This window comes from Chaetodon trifascialis, chromosome 4 (genome assembly GCF_039877785.1).
Source record: "Chaetodon trifascialis isolate fChaTrf1 chromosome 4, fChaTrf1.hap1, whole genome shotgun sequence".
Taxonomy (NCBI): Eukaryota; Metazoa; Chordata; class Actinopteri; order Chaetodontiformes; family Chaetodontidae; genus Chaetodon; species Chaetodon trifascialis.
The window spans coordinates 28,943,683-28,961,412 of record NC_092059.1 but is presented as its reverse complement, the minus strand read 5'-3'; the positions used below and the strand labels follow the sequence as shown (position 1 = coordinate 28,961,412).

At 41.8% G+C, this 17,730-nt stretch overlaps 1 protein-coding gene across 5 annotated transcripts in view; it reads right to left on the bottom strand.

Moving 5' to 3' along the window:
* Positions 1–17,730, bottom strand: part of szt2 (SZT2 subunit of KICSTOR complex) — a 114,599-nt gene that overhangs the window by 12,112 nt on the left and 84,757 nt on the right. For all 5 annotated transcript variants that reach the window (XM_070960564.1, XM_070960569.1, XM_070960565.1 and 2 more), the window contains 7 exons: positions 15,266–15,521; positions 15,055–15,134; positions 13,592–13,717; positions 12,476–12,678; positions 11,639–11,735; positions 8,364–8,444; positions 7,295–7,369 (listed from right to left, as the gene is read on the bottom strand). In XM_070960564.1, the coding sequence (XP_070816665.1) occupies positions 7,295–7,369; positions 8,364–8,444; positions 11,639–11,735; positions 12,476–12,678; positions 13,592–13,717; positions 15,055–15,134; positions 15,266–15,521 (918 nt within the window). The remainder of the gene's footprint in view (positions 1–7,294; positions 7,370–8,363; positions 8,445–11,638; positions 11,736–12,475; positions 12,679–13,591; positions 13,718–15,054; positions 15,135–15,265; positions 15,522–17,730) is intronic.

The window sequence follows — 17,730 nt, the reverse complement described above, 5'->3', positions numbered from 1 at the left end:
TTTCAGAAATAATCACAATGACATGTGTTTGAAGTGTGTGTTTGAGGTGTGTGATCTAAAAATCTCAAAATGAGAGTAAAATTAGATGGTGCACATAAAGAGACATCCAGCAGGCTGGTGTTAATGTATTGAAACAAAGATAGTGTTTGACAGACTGAGAAATACCGAATCTGAGATCTGAACATCTTTACAAACTGACGAAAAAAAAAATGAAAAGACGACGATGAATTTCCCAGCTCAGAGGGGGTGGCTGCTCCAGTGTCACTGAATCATACTGGTTATCTAGTGGAAATTAGTAGCTGTGAATCCTCTACTGCGTTAGGAGACAATGGTGTGAGAGGAATCGTGATTAGATATATGAAAAGCATTGAGTGAAGTAATTTCTGAAAAAAGTTAAGTGAGACTGTATCTTCTGAAAGCAGCCTAAATACAATCTGCTTCTAACAAATGAAAACAAATTCATAAGCAACAAAACAGTCGGTCTGACGTGATCAGGAGCTTATTGTGGTTAGCAAAATAGATATTTTATATACGTTTGCCAACTTCTTCCTGACTGAACTAATCCATATGGTTTTACATGGCACACAAGCCCTGATAATGCTGGACACCAAGGCAAAGCAACAATGTCCACATGAGACTGACTGAGGATTACTGGCACAACATCACATTAGAAGGTCTACTTCTGCTCTCACTTGGACATGTGGACCACAGATTAACTGCACTGAGAGGTCCTTCTCTCACATACATATCTGTGTTTTCAGAAAAAAATTTCAGAAATGAGACGATTTAACGCCCTGCAATCGGCTGGCGACCGGTTCAGGGTGTACCCTGCCTCTCGCCCATTGTAGCTGGGATAGGCTCCAGCCCCCCGCAACCCCGAAAGGGATGGGCGGTTTAGATAATGGATGGATGGATGGAGACGATTTAACATTGTTCAGTCAGACAGACTGTTTAGTCAATTTCAAGCCTTTTTTCAGACTATTTGAGGACATTCTCAGCACACTCAGTAGCTGAAGTAAATGCATCCTTTCTGCCTTTCTCGATACTTAAACCCTTTTGCCACCCTGCTGTGCTTAAAGCCTATGTCTCTTTTATAACAGACAACCTCTTACATCACTCTGTAGACATTTTGACAAGTGCCAACAGCAGTTGTGCCTAATGAGTGTCACTCATACATCAGAGGAGCCGCCCAGGTAAGAGCAGTGCTCTGTGTTTGGACCTTTTCTTCTGTGACTAAACACTAACCAATGTCTCAAAACCCAGCATCTGAAACAGGAACATAAGATCATAATAAGTAAAGAAACAGCATGTGAGTAAAGTAACAGCAACTGACTGCATTTTAGGAGCTGATTGAAAGACTACCAATATAATTAACACTTAATCAATGCCTATTTAGTTACAAATGCTCCATTTTGAGCTTCCTTGACATTTGATATACTTCTCTGAATAGTCTGAATCTGAAAAGTGACATCAGAATCAGAATCAGATCTGGCTTTATGGGCCAAGTTTGTGTGCACATGCAAGCAATTTGACTTCAGTTTGTACTCCATGCACTTGCATAGGAAACAAGACATACAGCTCAACAAGGACAAAAAACACAGTTTAAATAGTGTTTTATCATGATACTCAAAGTGCTTCAGTGAAGGGGGGGCCTCACCTCAAGCAACACTAATGTGTAGCACCAAGCTGGATGATGCACAGCAGCTGTTTTGCACCAGAACACCATACATCAGTTTGAGGTAAAGAGGGAGGGACACCTCCCTCTGTGTGTGTGCTATCGTAACAATTACTTCCTACACTGCACACACACATGCACGGAAATGACAGCTAATCTGTAACTTACAACTAAGAGAAAGGAAACACCAGACAAACACTGCTGAAGCAGCAGAGGTACTTTTAGCAGGTCACGAATGTGTTAATGTTGATACTGTCAACCTGGGACGCATGCAATTAAAGTACCTAGCTTTTGTATATCTGAATACTGACAAACACTGACATGTATGGAAGAGGAAATCTATCTTTTAGATAACTGTGGGACTTTCAGAGGAGGCTATACTACCTTAGTCTAAAGCTGCAGCTAACAACACCTCAGCAAATAGCCAGGTACTGCAACTCTGGCACTAATATGTGAAACAAGATACTCAACAATGTCAGCGAGCACCCCCCCCTATTATAACAAGAAGTGCCACGGGCTGTTTAGTGACCACAGTGACTCAGGACCTCAGTTTAAAGTAAGTTTAATTTAATACGAATCAAGAACGAAGCAGACACTGTGACAACTGTGACATTGTGACATTTGCTAATCAAATTAGCTTTACCTCTCCTTCCTGCGAAGGTGACACATGAGCAGCTTTCCAGGCCTTAGGAATTATACTTAGTGAAACAGTGAATCTGTAATTATCAGGGTAAAAACCCTGAGAAAAAAATCTGATCTAGAGATGTCCTGTCCTGACTGATCCAAGCATATTTTAATGGATCAGTACTGGTTAAAAAAGCGGTTGGGAACCTCCGGCCTCCAGGCCATATGTGGTCCATGAGACCATTTGATCAGGCCCACGAGTAATTCACAAATACCAAAAAAGTAAAACAAAAACATTGAAAGACAAACAACAAAAAAAGTTTGTTCGTGGGGACGCCGTCACAGTGATGATTAAAGCCAATATATAGCGTTACAGCTCGAAACATGCCGAAACGGATGAGCTACAAGGACAAATGCACAAGGATAAAGTTAACCCTCTTCAAAGGACTTTGGAGCAGCTTTCAGAAGACCACATTCAGACAGAGACAGTATGACGCAGACAAGTTTTGTGGTGAGCGACCTAATAGCTAATAGTAAAAATGTGCAAAACTCCTTCAGGCATTTAGCAAGACATTTCAGGACCTCAAAAGTAAACAAAGGAACTGAACATATTTTTACACTTTTTGTGTGAAACAGCTGATGTACCTGACAACCAACATCATGAAATCAATGAACAGCAAAGCAACAATGAGCTCGAAGCTGGGTATAACAACCTCCCTCTGCTGGAGTTCTAGAAACTGTAGGTTTCCTGAGGGGTTTCCCATCCTGAGGAGACGTGCTCTGAAGTTTGCATCACTGTTTGGGACAACCTACTGCTGTGAGCAGAGACTGACTGACTGAAAGTGACTCTGCAAAGACTCGGTTCCACTCAAGGCTGACTGACCCAAACCTGGAAAACCAGCTACGAGCAGCATCATCATCATCATCATCATCATCATCATCATCATCATCATCATCATCATCATCATCATCATCATCACTACCATCTGACTTCAAATGCCTCTCCAAAGAGAAGCGGTTCAAGGCCCATCGCATTAGAGGTTAGTGTGATAAGTGTGTTCAATAATTTTGTATGTCTCTCAAAGGATGTTCTAAAAATCGAAATGGGATTTGATAGGAGGAGTTTGTCCAGCCTGTGGATAAAATGAACATGCTGTGTTAAGTCTGCCTCAGCCCGCTGGTGTTGCAGTGTGCTGCTCTTTAATGACAGCCAGATTTTACAAGGCAAGCATTTCCATGCACGTGTGAGTGGAAATCAGACTGTGTGAACGTGAAAATATTTGGTCCATTGACTCTGTTCTAACACCTAGTTCGGCAAAATACATAGATTTTGCAAAACCCCAAAGACATCAATATTTGCAGATGCTCCGCTCTTATTTGCAATGAGCAGTATACCAAACATTTAGGGGGCAGCTTCTCATTTGAGCCAGCACTGACCACTTTCACTCATCAAAATGACAAACGTTGCTGAAGGTAGGATTAAACTTGGTTGGTGTTGTCAGTTGTTTACTCTCTGTAGACCAGTGTCCGTACAACCACAAGTGGACTGACTCTCTATAGTCCCAACAACTCCAACAGATATGTGTTCTCTCTAGTGGATCCCTTCATGTCAGCCACACTCCCAGTTAGACATTCTATCAATAATTTAAGATGATCATCTTAATAGTTTGGAATCAGGACCTTTAGTGTTTGGATGAAGTAGCTGTGGAATGGGCAAAATGGGCTGAAGCTGCTGCTGGTATTAGAGGTCATTAATCATACATATTTAGCTTTTTGGTAAATATAAGTCTGGGATCGGACTTGTCAGCTACCCAATACCAATAATTTCTTGGGGTTAATGGCTAAAAGCACTTAAACAACTGTTCTTCAAGGGAGAAGAGTGAGCTTGGTCTAAGAAGTCATTAGATTTGTCGTTTAGTGAATTAAAAAGTCACTCAAAGAGTCCAAGCTTGTCTTTTTAGAAAATGCAGGTCAGAGTCCTTTTGTAGTATATCTGACAATAGACATTTGACTTTTTCCTTTTTTATTGAACCTCTAAATGTTCATATAATGGCCAACAAGGCAAAGTTTAATGTCTACAGTTTTCAAAATAATGACAAAAATGTTCTACACTTCTGTTTTCTGTGCTGAACTAAGAACATTTGGAAAATTAAGCCCAAAACTGTGTTCTACCGTTACGTTATTTAGCAGTATGGTACCTGGATGTGTTGGTAAGAAACAGAATGAGAAAAACTACACAACATGGCCCAGTGAGACACATCTAGACACTGAAAGACAGTCACTTCAAATATTTACACTTCATATTACCAGCCAACATGGCCTCAGTTCAGCTTTAATATACAGAGAAGAGGAGTGGAAGAATGAGAGGGGGAAGATAAGTCAATCAGCTGAACCCTGGGGACCCCAGCTCTGAGAAACATGTGTGGAACGGCTGCCATCACAGCTTCATAGTGTGCTCATCATCCCAGTAAAGATCAGAATGAACTGTACTGAAATGTACTGACTGTAGCATGCTGTGACTTGCTCATAAAGATAACATGCCCATTGCTGTCATCATTTTCTGTGGTTGTTGTTGTCGTTGTTGACCAAATAGTGGCACGCCTGTGCTAGAAAAAATGCTTTGTGATGCACTTCATGTTTTTACCTTGGTGAGAATTGAATGAATATATTAAAGGATCAGTCTGGCATCATTTCCCAATTGTCAATATACGCCACGAGAAGACCCAAAGCAGCAACTCATTTCCCTAATGACTGTCCTGCCACAGAGCTTCACTGGTGTCCAAAAACTATTAAAATCACTGTTGCACTGGGTGTCATGTTCCTTCATCTCACACACACACACACACACACACACACACACACACACACACACACACACACACACACACACACACACACACACACACACACACACACACACACACACACACACATATATACATATATATATACATATATATACATCACATTATTTCTCTCTCTCTCACACACACACACACACACACACACACACACACACACACACACACACGCACACACACACACACACACACACACACACACACACACACACACACACACTGCATTTATTATGAAAAGCTTCTCCATCAGTTCATTAAGACCCTGCAGCCATCTGAAGACAGCAGGACACTGAGAAATTTGCAGCCTCTGATTGGAGAAGTGCTGTGCCAGAGTGCAGTGCCATTACACATGGCACTCAAGTGAAAATGACACCAGGCTGCTACAGAATAACCACACCAGACTGGACAGAGATGTCAGATTACTGGAGCTCATTAATCCTGTGCATCACAGCCTCCTTTCCAATTAAGAAAAAAACAACAAGCAGCAATTCATATGCAAATTCGGTTGCTTAACATTTTAAGATTTTCTTTTCATCATCATTGTTCTAATTAACTGTGGTGTGTTAACATGATGTCACTCTGCAGCACCCAGACAACAATCGGTGCAATGAAATGCACTTACGTACTGAGGTTATGTGCATTTCTGCAGAATTTACACACGTTTCTATGCTGCCTGTTTTTCTCCTGTAAAACCAGCTTTTCCTTATTTTATTGAAACAGAGTCCTTTTGTGTGCACAGAGCAGCGACTAACCCGCTTGTCGAGGTTAGAAGATAAAACCAAACACTCTGCACAGTGAAAGTACTGACAGCCACTGATTGTGACAGACATCTATTTCAAACACGACTGTAAGATTTTCTCATCAGCTCTGAGAAAGTCAGCAGCAGCTGAGCTCGTTGCAGGTTTAAAACCCCTCGCTTATATGGATCATATTTATTTATTATACCGCTTCTGCCATAATAATGTAAATTGCACTCAGGTTTCATACAAATAGAAAATGATACTACACCTGTCACTTACTTATTCTACACGTGAACATGCATGCAGTCAGGATGTGGGTGGAATTATTTTCAGTCCAAAAACAAATGGCTCAGTGTCATAATCTCTCCTTCCATCCAGCTGCTCACTGTTAACCTGTCTGAAGTCTTTGTCATCCACATGCACACCAGTAAAAAGCTGAAAAGAGCACCAGTTGTAACTAATGAATTTCATTAACAGACAACAACCCAAGTGATGAGACATCACAAACTGCTAACCTTACTATTAGCCTGACCAAGTAACCTCTTTAAAGTTCAGTGTAGTATCACCACAGCAGATGTAGACACTAAGTGATCCCTCAGCAACAATATCATAGCACCAGAGACAAAATAAAGCAAAACTACAGCAATGACCACAGAGCAACAAAATAAAAATACATGTTATATTGATGTATTTAAACTTAAACTGCTGATCACATCTTCACATGCTGTCCTGACCAGCTTCTACAGCTTCAACTTTTCGCTGCACTAATAGCATACATCAGCACTTCTTAAACATTCTTGCACCATTGACCCCAAAACTGACATTTATTCAGATTCTATTATCCTGTTCTAGCATTTTAAGTTATCCACATGTTGGGAGAGTTAAGACGTCTTTTAGTACTGTACAAACTGTAGAAGTATCTACACTTAACATGAAAAGATTACAATGAGCTGTAAGTGGAGAACGTCATTAGAAAAGTACATTTTAATTAATTGCATAATTTATATTGAAAATATGGTGAAAATAATCTCCAATGTCTAGGGAATTCCTGGAAATCCCAAAGAAGATCCCTAGAGCATCAAAACTTTCAATCTTACTGACCCGTGGAGTATCCCCCAAGACCCCTGGACACCCAAACAACAGCCCTGGAACATTCTTAAGAACCACTGGAACCCAGTTCAGGACCCCCAAGCCTCCCTCTGGGTTCCAGTTGTCCCTGGATCCAAGTGTAAAACCACTGGTATGAAAGTGGTGTTTCAAATGCTCCATTTTGTTACTCTTGCTCTCTTGTCCTCCTTTTCATGCTTTCAATCCCAACAAAGCCTCACAGAAGAATAGGCACAGCTCAGAGCTGTGCATCCACATGGCAGTGCAGAGTTCTGTCAAGCATTTACCTGGGAGTTGACTGTCTGGCCCATGGGAATACGGGAACACTCCAGTGCATACTGCTTCACACAGAAGTAACACCCCTGGCAGACAAAGATGGAGAACACATGGTGCTTTATGTTAAAACAAAACATTGTTGATGTGTAGCTGAGCATGATAAATCCATCTACAGGGAGCACGGTACACTGAACCCTGCGAGTAGAGTAAGTTTACTTTTTCATCCCAACAGAAAAAAGTAATCTCATGTCTGCAGTCCAAAGCAGAGAGAAATACACACATTTATATAACTAAACAACCATTAAACAAACGTATGGCTCAACACAGGAGGGCCAAATCTTCAGGTCAAGACTCAGCAGTTTACCTCCACCTGAAACATAAGATCACTCATTGGAGGACAACAAAGAACATTGTTTGGACAGGGAGGACAAATGGTTTGCACAAGGAGTGAGGGAGGCTATTTTTGTCAACTGAGGAGGAGGTCTACGACATCACTTATTGCCACCCACAATGCTGAACTTTTATCCCTTCCTAGGACAACTATTCACAGCTGGCCTCATGTGACAACTCTAATGAGTGTCGTTTGCACTTGGCCTCAGGTGACTCCAACTCTCACGGCTGCCAGGAGCACTAATGATCCATGTGGTATCAATGACCTTGATAACAACCCTTCAGAGGTTAAATACCTGGGACTCCCCTCCAGCCAGTCAGAACTGAAGGAGCCCCTTGGATGAGAGGCGAAACATCTTCAGCCTTCTACAGCCAGGCCCAGCTGCCCTTGATTCATCCCTCCTTGGATGTCACATGGTGCAATACCTGTAGCCATTTTTAACCTCTAGACCATTTTAAAGGATGTTTGAAGTCTGTGAAAGCTGATTTTCATACTGTACTTCATACAGTCTGTCTGGAGGAGGTCACTGTAAAAATCTTGTCATGCTCCAGAACATTGTTGCCATTAAATTTACACTTACATGAATGTGCCAAGGGACCAACCAAATTGTAGCATTGTGATATTAACAAACATGTTTCCATAGTGAGTAACATAGTGATTCTGAGTGTCCTCCATGATCCTCATCTCACCTGAAAAGCCAGCTCCATCAACACGATCCCCCCTGGCAGCGCCCTCTGGAGATGATATGCGGTAGTGCCAGATGCTGTAGTCTGCAACAATCATTTACAATCTTACATTCATGGTTTATCTGAGGACTACTTTTATAAATACTCCTTATCTGGAATAAATTTGGAATAGGAACTGAATTCATATATTATTATCATTATTGTTATTATTAATAGTAGTACTATTAATTTTTCAGATAACAAAATATTACAACAGCAATGTTTGCAACAGAAAAGACAACATATAAATTAACATTTAATATCTAAATAGAATAAATAACATTCCTGACATCAGAACCATTGGGAACAGGGTCTGTTACATCAGCCAGAAGGTCTGAGAGGATTTGTGAAATATAATATATGGCATAACTGCTCAAGTATAACTGTCAGCAACTGGAGTATAACATTATAATATATTCCACTATTATTCCAAATTAGGGCTGTCAGTTTAACGCGTTAAATAGATCAATTAATTACGCTGCAAATTTACGCGCTATAAAAATTAACGCAATTAATCATGAGTGGCAAGTCAATGCGCAAGCATTTTAAATTTGGCCCTTTGAGTGACCCGTAGGCTGCAGTGGCAGGTCGCATCCTACCTGCGCCACTAGTAAAAAGCAAAGTGACAACAGACATGGATGCGACACCGGAGAGCGAGGCAAGTCTACTTGGACCTTTGAACGGCAAGTTTATTTATAAAAAGAACAAAGACGGGACTATTAACAAGGACGCAGTGATTTGTACCTTGTGTAAAAAAGAATTTTCCTATCACCGTAGCAGCTCCAGCCTGAATTATCATTTAAACGCTAAACATGTAGTTGCTGCTAGTGCCGCTAGTGCTACCGTGAGCTCACTCCGCCAACCCACACTTGCTGAGTTTGGAAAACGAATGAGCAAAGCCACGACAGAAAAACTGACAAACTCAATCGCAAAGTGGGTTGCTGCTGATTGCAGGCCGATTTCAACCGTGGAAGACGAGGGCCTAAAAGAGGCATTTCAGATAGCGTCATCTGACTCTAATTTCCAGCTACCGTCGAGAACTACAGTGATGAAAAGAATTCACCAGCTGTAATGTGAATGTCAGTGAACTGTAATGTCCTAGAATTCAAATTCTTTATTTGGGGACCTTTAGCAGATATGAGATTAAAATGCGATTAATTAGATTAATTAATTACAAATCCTGTAATTAATTAGATTAATTTTTTTAATCGCCTGACAGCACTATTCCAAATATGAATATTCAGAATTTGATCGCATCATTTCCAAATTTTGAATATAAGATTTTCCAAATAAGACATGCAGGATATGCAGGCCTCTAGCCTGTTTGTGGTCAGCTCTGCTCAGTGCTGGGGAGAGATGCATGCACAAACACCCGCTTTTAAACAATATGAAACATGTAGATATCAACAAGTTTTTTTTGGGATATTTTCAAATATGGCAAAACCAACCTTTTCAAAAAGGTGGCTGAACGAATGACAGGGAGGCTGAGTTTGTTAATCAGAGTATACACAGCTGCACATTAACAGTAATACAATGATCAAAATTTTAAGACCAGTCGAAAAATTGCAAGAATTTACATTTTGCACAGTTGGATCTTAAGAGGGTTCTAAGTAGAGCGTCAAAATGCAAAAAGAAGAAATGGGATGAGACAAAAAAAAATTTGAGTAAGCAATTTATTGCAAACAAGTGTTAAACTGAAATAGGCTGTTCATCAGCTGATCAAAAGTTTAAGACCACAGCATTTAAAAGCCCAAATCTTCGCAAAAATGTGGATTCAGTGTCATTTCTGTCAGGTATCCACACTGTCATGACCTCCTGATGGCAAAGGCAAAAAAGCTTAGAACCTTCTTAAGATCCAACAGTGCAAAATGTAAATTCTTGCAATTTTTTGACTGGTCTTAAAATTATGATCAGGAGTGTATTAGTGGGATATTCATTTTAATTAGCCATGTCAACAGCGTAGTAGGAATATTGTCTTATTCACAATAAGTGCAAAAAATTGAATATTTTGCGCATGGAAACATAGTGTGTGTGTGCGTGTGACCAGGTATTTATCACATTGTGGGGATAAAAATCTGTTTACACAGTCACATTGTGGGGACTGACCTCCCTTATGGAGACAAAATGCAGGTCCCCTTAATGTAAATCATTACATTTTAGGGTACAGACTGAGGATAGGGTTATGGGTTAGGCTCCAGGAAATGAATGTAAGTCTATGTAATGTCCCCACAAGTGATATAAACACAACATGTGTGTGTGTGTGTGGGGGGGGGGGGGGGGAGTAGCAGAGTAGCTGCATGTGCAAGACAAAACCTGCTAATCTCTCTCCTTGGTTTTGTCAGATAGAAAAAAAGAACCAACCATAAAATACGTCCAGATTCTTTCCAATTCAGAACCTGGTTTTGGGAGCCAGTCCTATTTGTGAGTGCTGAAGTTGTGTGCCACAAAGGAAAATAACTTCTAATCCAAGTCCCCTCCCCACACTGATGTTAGCAGCAATGAAAAGGTTACCACTGCCTGACAAAAAAATACACCGTGTTTCAAAAACGCCCTGCAGGGAATTAAGCACTGCGGTCTTTCTTCATCATTACAATAACACAAGCACTCTCTAAGCAATATTGTCTTCAGAAGCATAAATCCAGTTTACTGGGAAAAAGATCAAAAACATATTAAGTGAACAGCAATGTACCAGCTTCCACTGCATGAGGTCAAAGCTTAGAAAACGAGTCATCTCTTGATCGCTGCTGCCAAGCACTTGGCTTTGACTCGCAGCACTGCCTTCAGTCTGCATGGTCCACCTCACTCAAGCCATAATCTCGTGGCAGCACTTCAGTGTGAGATTTGCCTATGGAGAGGGTCAGCTACGCTGTGCTTATGGTTGTCATATTTGGCATCTGGTGTTAGATGTTCCTACTGCAGGTTTTTGATACTTTAGATTGTGCATCTCATAACAGTGCTTCACTTCACTGTTACTACTACTACTCCAATTCCAGCTTCTAAAAAACATATTCAGAAATCAATGCAGTTCATGTGTAGGTATCAGGAATGGAGTTACTGAAAGGGACAATAAGAAATAAAACATCCCTGTGGAAGAGCTGGACACAGCCCGGCTCAATCCTTAAGTGTGTGTGTGTGTGTGTGTGTGTGTGTGTGTGTGTGTGTGTGTGTGTGTGTGTGTGTGTGTGTGTGTGTATGAGTTTAGAGAATAAAATGTCTGGATCTCTGAGGTGAACACTAACCTTAGGGCTGTCCTCACTCTTCTGCTTTACATAAGAAAAAGACATCCTCCCTTCTGATGACATGGAGCTCAGCATGGCAGCGCGAGCCCGGGCAATGCTGTAAGAGATAAGGAGTGGGGTGGAGGACAGGGGTCAGATAGGGTCTGCTTAAACCAAAGAGGCCTGGACCCAAGGGCTGATGGGCCACAAGCAGCCAACCCAAAAGACATAATTCAGAGAGAGTCACACAGTCTGAGCCTAGAAAGTGACAGGAAGGCAGGACGGGCATCTGCCCTGCATCTGCTCTGGTTATATCAGCCATGGGGCAGCAGTGCAAGGAGGTCAGAGGTCACATGAGGATCAAAACACACATGATGACTAATGCATGAATGCTGCTCACGATGGAAGAAGAGAGGAGAATAAGAGACTGGTAGAAATGCAGAACTGAACTGATACATTTTTAAGTTTTACACAAAAAACTTGATGCAGATGCAGAAAAGCACTTTGTGTAACACATACCATTCATTTCCTAATGGACTGGTCAGGCAGTTTATGTTTTTCAAACAGCAAACCAAAAGCATAGGCCAAATTAGATGAAAACACTGTAATACTTAAAAATTAGTTACATTTCATCTCCTGTGTATAGTACCGTCAGGATGTGATGTGAAGGACATGTCCTGCTTTATAGTGTACTGCAGGGTGGTTACACATGCTCTCCAGCCTACTCTAACCAAAGAGAGAGCCTCAATCATCATGACAACGTATGCCAACCAGAAAAAAACACTGGCAGAGAGTAATGCTTATTAGTAGACAATATCAACTGAAGGCAAGAGATAAACTGTTCTTGCATATACCAACCTGCGAGCTGGAGACTGAGGCCGGACTTGGACCAGAATGAAGCCCATGCTCTGCAGATACTGAACGTACTGCTGGAGGAAGGTGCTGGAAATCTCAAGCAGCCAAGGTTCTTCTTTCAGTCGGCTGGGCAGCATGTCAGCTGAGTCAGTGCTGTAGCTTCGGTCCCGACCTGAAGCTGTGGAGTCGCTGGAGCGATGCCGTTTCTGGTGCACATTATTTCATTATTAACATTATTTCAAACATCTGCAGAACAGTGTGCATCACTTAAACACCCAAATAAAAGTCTCCAGTATGCAGACCAGATTTTGTGTCCACTTGTGTAAATTAAGAAGGGCAACAAACTGTATTACAGGGAGGTCATCACCAACTTTGTCAAGTGGTGTGGACTGAACCACCTGCACATAAACGTCAGCAAGACAAAGGAGATGGTGAGAGACTTCCACAGGAATGTGCCACAGATTACACTGATGAACATCCAGGGTTTGGACTTTGAGACTGTGAACGAGTACAGATCCCTGGGTGTCCACCTCAACCACAAACTGGACTGGAGCAACAAAGCAGATGTCCTGTATAGGAAGGGACAAAGACGTCTCCACCTACTAAGATGACTGAGGTCCTTTGGAGTATGTAGGACACTGACTCTGTGGTGGCATCTGCAATTTTCTACATAGCGGTCTGCTGGGGCTGTGGAAGCTCTGAGAGGGACAGATAAAGACTGAACAAACTGGTCACGAGACCTGGCTCTGTCCTGAGCTGCTCTCTGGACACCATCAAGGAGGTGGGCGAGAGGAAGATGTTAGTCAAGCTGATATCAATTATGGACAACCCCTGCCAGCCCCTGAATGAGACAGTTGGGGGCTTAAGCAGCTCCTCCAGCCGTAGACTGCTGCATCCATTGTGAAGGACAGAACGCTACCGCAGGTCCTTCATCCCAACAGCTGTCAGACTGTTTAACTTCAGCATCATTTAATGCAGCACTGTGTTGATGCTGTTTCCCATTTCAGCACAAACCTATTGTTTGTGTCAACACTGCTGTTTTTTATACCACTATATGCTCACATGTATATTATTATACCTCTCCTACCTGTAACATTTTGAGTCTGACTGCAAACATACCTTCACTGGAGGCTGAATGACCTGTTCCTCTTGGATCTGCTTGCGAAATATGGGGTCAAAGAGGAGAGGGGTGGCACAGTAGTGGACCAGCCTGGACGACTGCTTCAGGGTCTCCAAATCAGTTCCCTGTTGAGACATCCATGGTTATCATCATTTAAGGATAGGATAGTGACACTACAGAGGGTAAACTTCGAAAGAAGCGGGTTGATTGTGATACACAAGACTATTACAACTTTGCATTCAAGGAGGAAGTTTCCAGGGCTCCATATTGTAGCTAATCGCACTCAGACTGTGCAGTGTTCACAGACAGCTGTGACATCAAAGGTTTGGCAGATGGATGTTAAACTTAGTATAGTAAGTACAGGGACTTGACATGAAGTTCCAAACCTGACTCTGATGCAAATCACATCTAACAGTAAATTTAGTTCATTCAGTGGCATTAAAATCTGCCTAAAACCAAATGTCAGTGGATATGGCTGTGAGCTCTGTTGGACCTGGGTCAGGCTGCAGACCTCCTTACATGTTCTTAAGTAAGAGTGCTCTGTGGGTGTCTGTTGAAATATCAAATTCATAAATTTAATGCCACCATGTAACCTCTCTTGAGATGTCACTGTGGCAGACAGAAACCTTTTTAATTAGCTCGGATATTCCCCACTTTGAAACAAGGCGATATTAAATGATTTCCCTGAGGACTGAACTGTAATTGTACCTCCTCAAAGCCATAAAGTAGTGAAAGGCACCATTCCCCCAGGTTTCGTCAAGTCCAATTACTTAGATTTGACATTCAGCTACTTTCACAGTACAGAATTTAATACTCAATTCTGACTTAGTGGTCAGATCCAATTTGTTGTTAGATTGTTCACATTATGTTTCTCAATGTGTCCCACTTCGAATTCCATTCACCTTTCTGAACAAAGCCCCCGAGCAAATACCACACCAGGTTTCATGCATAAGCGCGTAATTGTAAATGAGCCTGCACTTCATAATCATTTATTGTGCAGATGCTCATATCTGGCTTAATGCATAGAAAAAATGTTAGTGTTTAGCTTTTAAATCAAACTCTTGAAAAGCAGCAGTCTGAATGCAGCCAGGGACCTAACTGTTACATTATCTGGTATCTGGTAGAATCCTCACTCAACACTGACATACTTTACACATTGTTTGAAAGCACACACCAAACTTCATCAGAGACATAATGACAATTGATAACGCACTCAACAGAGTAAGAGAGGCCAGGTTTCATGGCAATAACCAAAAGGAATCAAGAACAGTAACAGTACTGCCATTAAAAAAAGAACTGTCCTTCTGCATATGAGGGGAATAAGTATCAGATTTTGTCCACTTCTCCCCTGCAGTTTGACCATATCCTTCAACTACTACAATACTGAATAATTGTAAAGTCAGAAACATTTCAGTTATGTCTGCAAGTGGATCTCAGAACCATGATGATGTGGGGTACTTACTGAAATGGGCATGTTGGACTGTGCAGACCTCTGCTGCCATGTCACAAACAGGTTCTCTATCTTCATCTGTTTCTCCAGTTCTGCCAGCACAAAGACAAAGCCATTAGCCTTCCTGTCTGGAGTTTGATGGATTCATTGGACAAAAATTATTATTATTATTATTATTATTATTATTATTATTATTATAAGTAGTAGAAATATCAGTATTGACCTCTTCGCTCAGCAGCTTTGATATCCAAGAGCTGGCCACCATGACGGGCCACAACATCTCCCTCCATCAAGGGTCGAATGGTGCAGACATCTCTCAGAGCCTCGTCAAAGGGCAGCAGCTCAGAGGGGAAGTGAAGCGGAGCAAGGCTTCGACCAGAGCTACTCAGCCTGCCCTGTTCTTTACTGGGCAAAGGAGGAACTGCACTACGCAGCAACGCATCAGGCTCCATGGAGGGGCTTAGGAATGGATTAGGATCCTGGAAAAGGAAACACCAGTGAAAAGAGACAAAGGACATCAATTGCATGGTTTAACAATAAGCACTAAACAAAAAGAGAGCAAAGACAGACAAAAGAATGCCCATATCTGGAGCTCTTGAACCATTAGGAGCAGAGAGGTTGCGCACCTTTAAATAATAATAATATCCCCTTTAGAGTAACAGGATCAACTAAGAAGGTTTTGAGGAATGTTGGGTTAAAATTATGTCAATGACACAGCCACATTCATCCCACTGAAAATTTTAGGGATGAATTGCATCTGCATGCATTCAAGCTAGGCTGTTCTGCTTGGTCGGCTTTAACACCCTACCCCCAAGTGACAGGCCAAAAGTGGTCAAATACAAGAATGGTGGTGAAGAGAGGCTTACATATTTCTGACCACATTGTACATTGTAGACATATATTAACTGCACTGTATAATGGTGTTGATGGGGATTATCATTATTGGATATTCAGTTTCCAGAACATTGTTCATGTGCCCTGGTGGCTGTTGAGAGGAACTTTTGGGTGAGTTTGTTCAGTGGAGCAGCTCAGAGCCCAGATGCCCAGTGTGGCAGAGCTGGCTGCACATTGCCCACAGGCTGGAGGGTCAAACTGTGCACTGGTGCTCCCTCTGCTTCTCATCAGGACCATGACAGATGAAGCTCTGTTCAGGCAAATTTTCTGCTGCTCTGACTCTGCCTTCTGTCCGGACTCATTAGTGATGCAGCAATGAAGAGCAGGGCCATCGAAGGGAAAGGAAAAGTTTGGTTCTTTATATTCTTTGACCATGTTTTGTAATTGGCTGTAGGGGGAAGGCCAAAAGGGCATTTGGTGTCTTTCTTTGCTGTAAAATGCTGCTCTAATAAATCTCTACTGCAGCCTGTTCTACACAACAATGTAGGAATAACACTGTGCGTGACATTTTTCTGTATTTTTCAAACACAACAGCACTGCATGCTTTATGTTGCTTTATGATTTAAGAGATTGACATGCTAGGTGTCCCTTGGGCAAAGTGAGCTGCTGGGCCCCAACTCCCTTCCTCCCCTCCTGTGCATTCTGCATGCTTTCCTACAGTATGCTGGAAAATCAGCTGGCCAAAAGGTTCCTGTACATAAGTTTGATGAAAGACAAATTCATGTGATCAGCGAGCCTTTCTGCGCTTTGTGCTGCTGTGAAGACATGAAACAAAAAAGCAGGGGCACTTGGAGACAACTTGGCCCTCATCATATCATTTGATATTGTGCTGTTACTAAAGGTGCATGTTGCCAGAAAAAAATTCAACCAAGTTGAAATTGAAAACACTACAAGACAATGTGCTCTAAAAAGCAAGCCTGCCTCTTTCATAGCTGAAAGTGAGGATGGAGGTTCACCACTTTGTAAACACATGATTGTATACAGGATATTGAAAACTGGGCTCAGGAACACTTTGAAAAATTGTTGTTGGTAAACATAATTCATTTGCAAATAACAGTTTCATATTGAAAGAATTTCTCCTCGTGCCGTGCCTTTGTCTCTTTCCTGCCTTCTGATTGCAGATTAGCTTCACCTGTCTCGTTGGTCCTCCTTCTCTTTTGTATTTCGTGAGTCTGGACTCAGTTTTGATTATTAAAGCTTCCTTTTTGTTCTTTAACCTGCCTGCCAGAGCGTCCTGCATTTAGGTCTTTTTGAACTACCAAAACCCACCAGCCAGGCTCTCCAGCTTCTGTTCTGTGTGTCCAATGCTGCAGAAATGAAAATCACTGCACTTGAAGTCGAAAACTGAGGCTTTCTGCTCTGCTGTCCTCTTACTCACCAGTGGGGACAGTGAGGTTGATATGACAGCTGACTCATGATGTGAGGGTGGAGGTGAGCAGGGGTAGGAGTGTGAAGGGAGAGCGGCTGTTAAATATGCTTAGTGAACACTTTTGTAACTGGCAGCACACTTAAAGAAAAACTAGACTGTGAAAATGTCCCTGTTCAGACTTCTCTACACTGTCATAAATGATCCAGGGAGATAAATGGAAACTGACAAGGATTAAATTGCATTGAGGTAGTTAAAGGTTTTATTTTGAAAAACAAGGCTGTTGATATGACAGGGTTGTATTTCCAAGATACTATCAGGGCAGCATAAGAAGAGGGGAAATGCGGAGGAGTAATGATGAAGAAGAATAAAAATGCTTCGTCACATGGCTGAGGAATCTTGTTTTGGTTTGTGCTGCAGAGGCCATC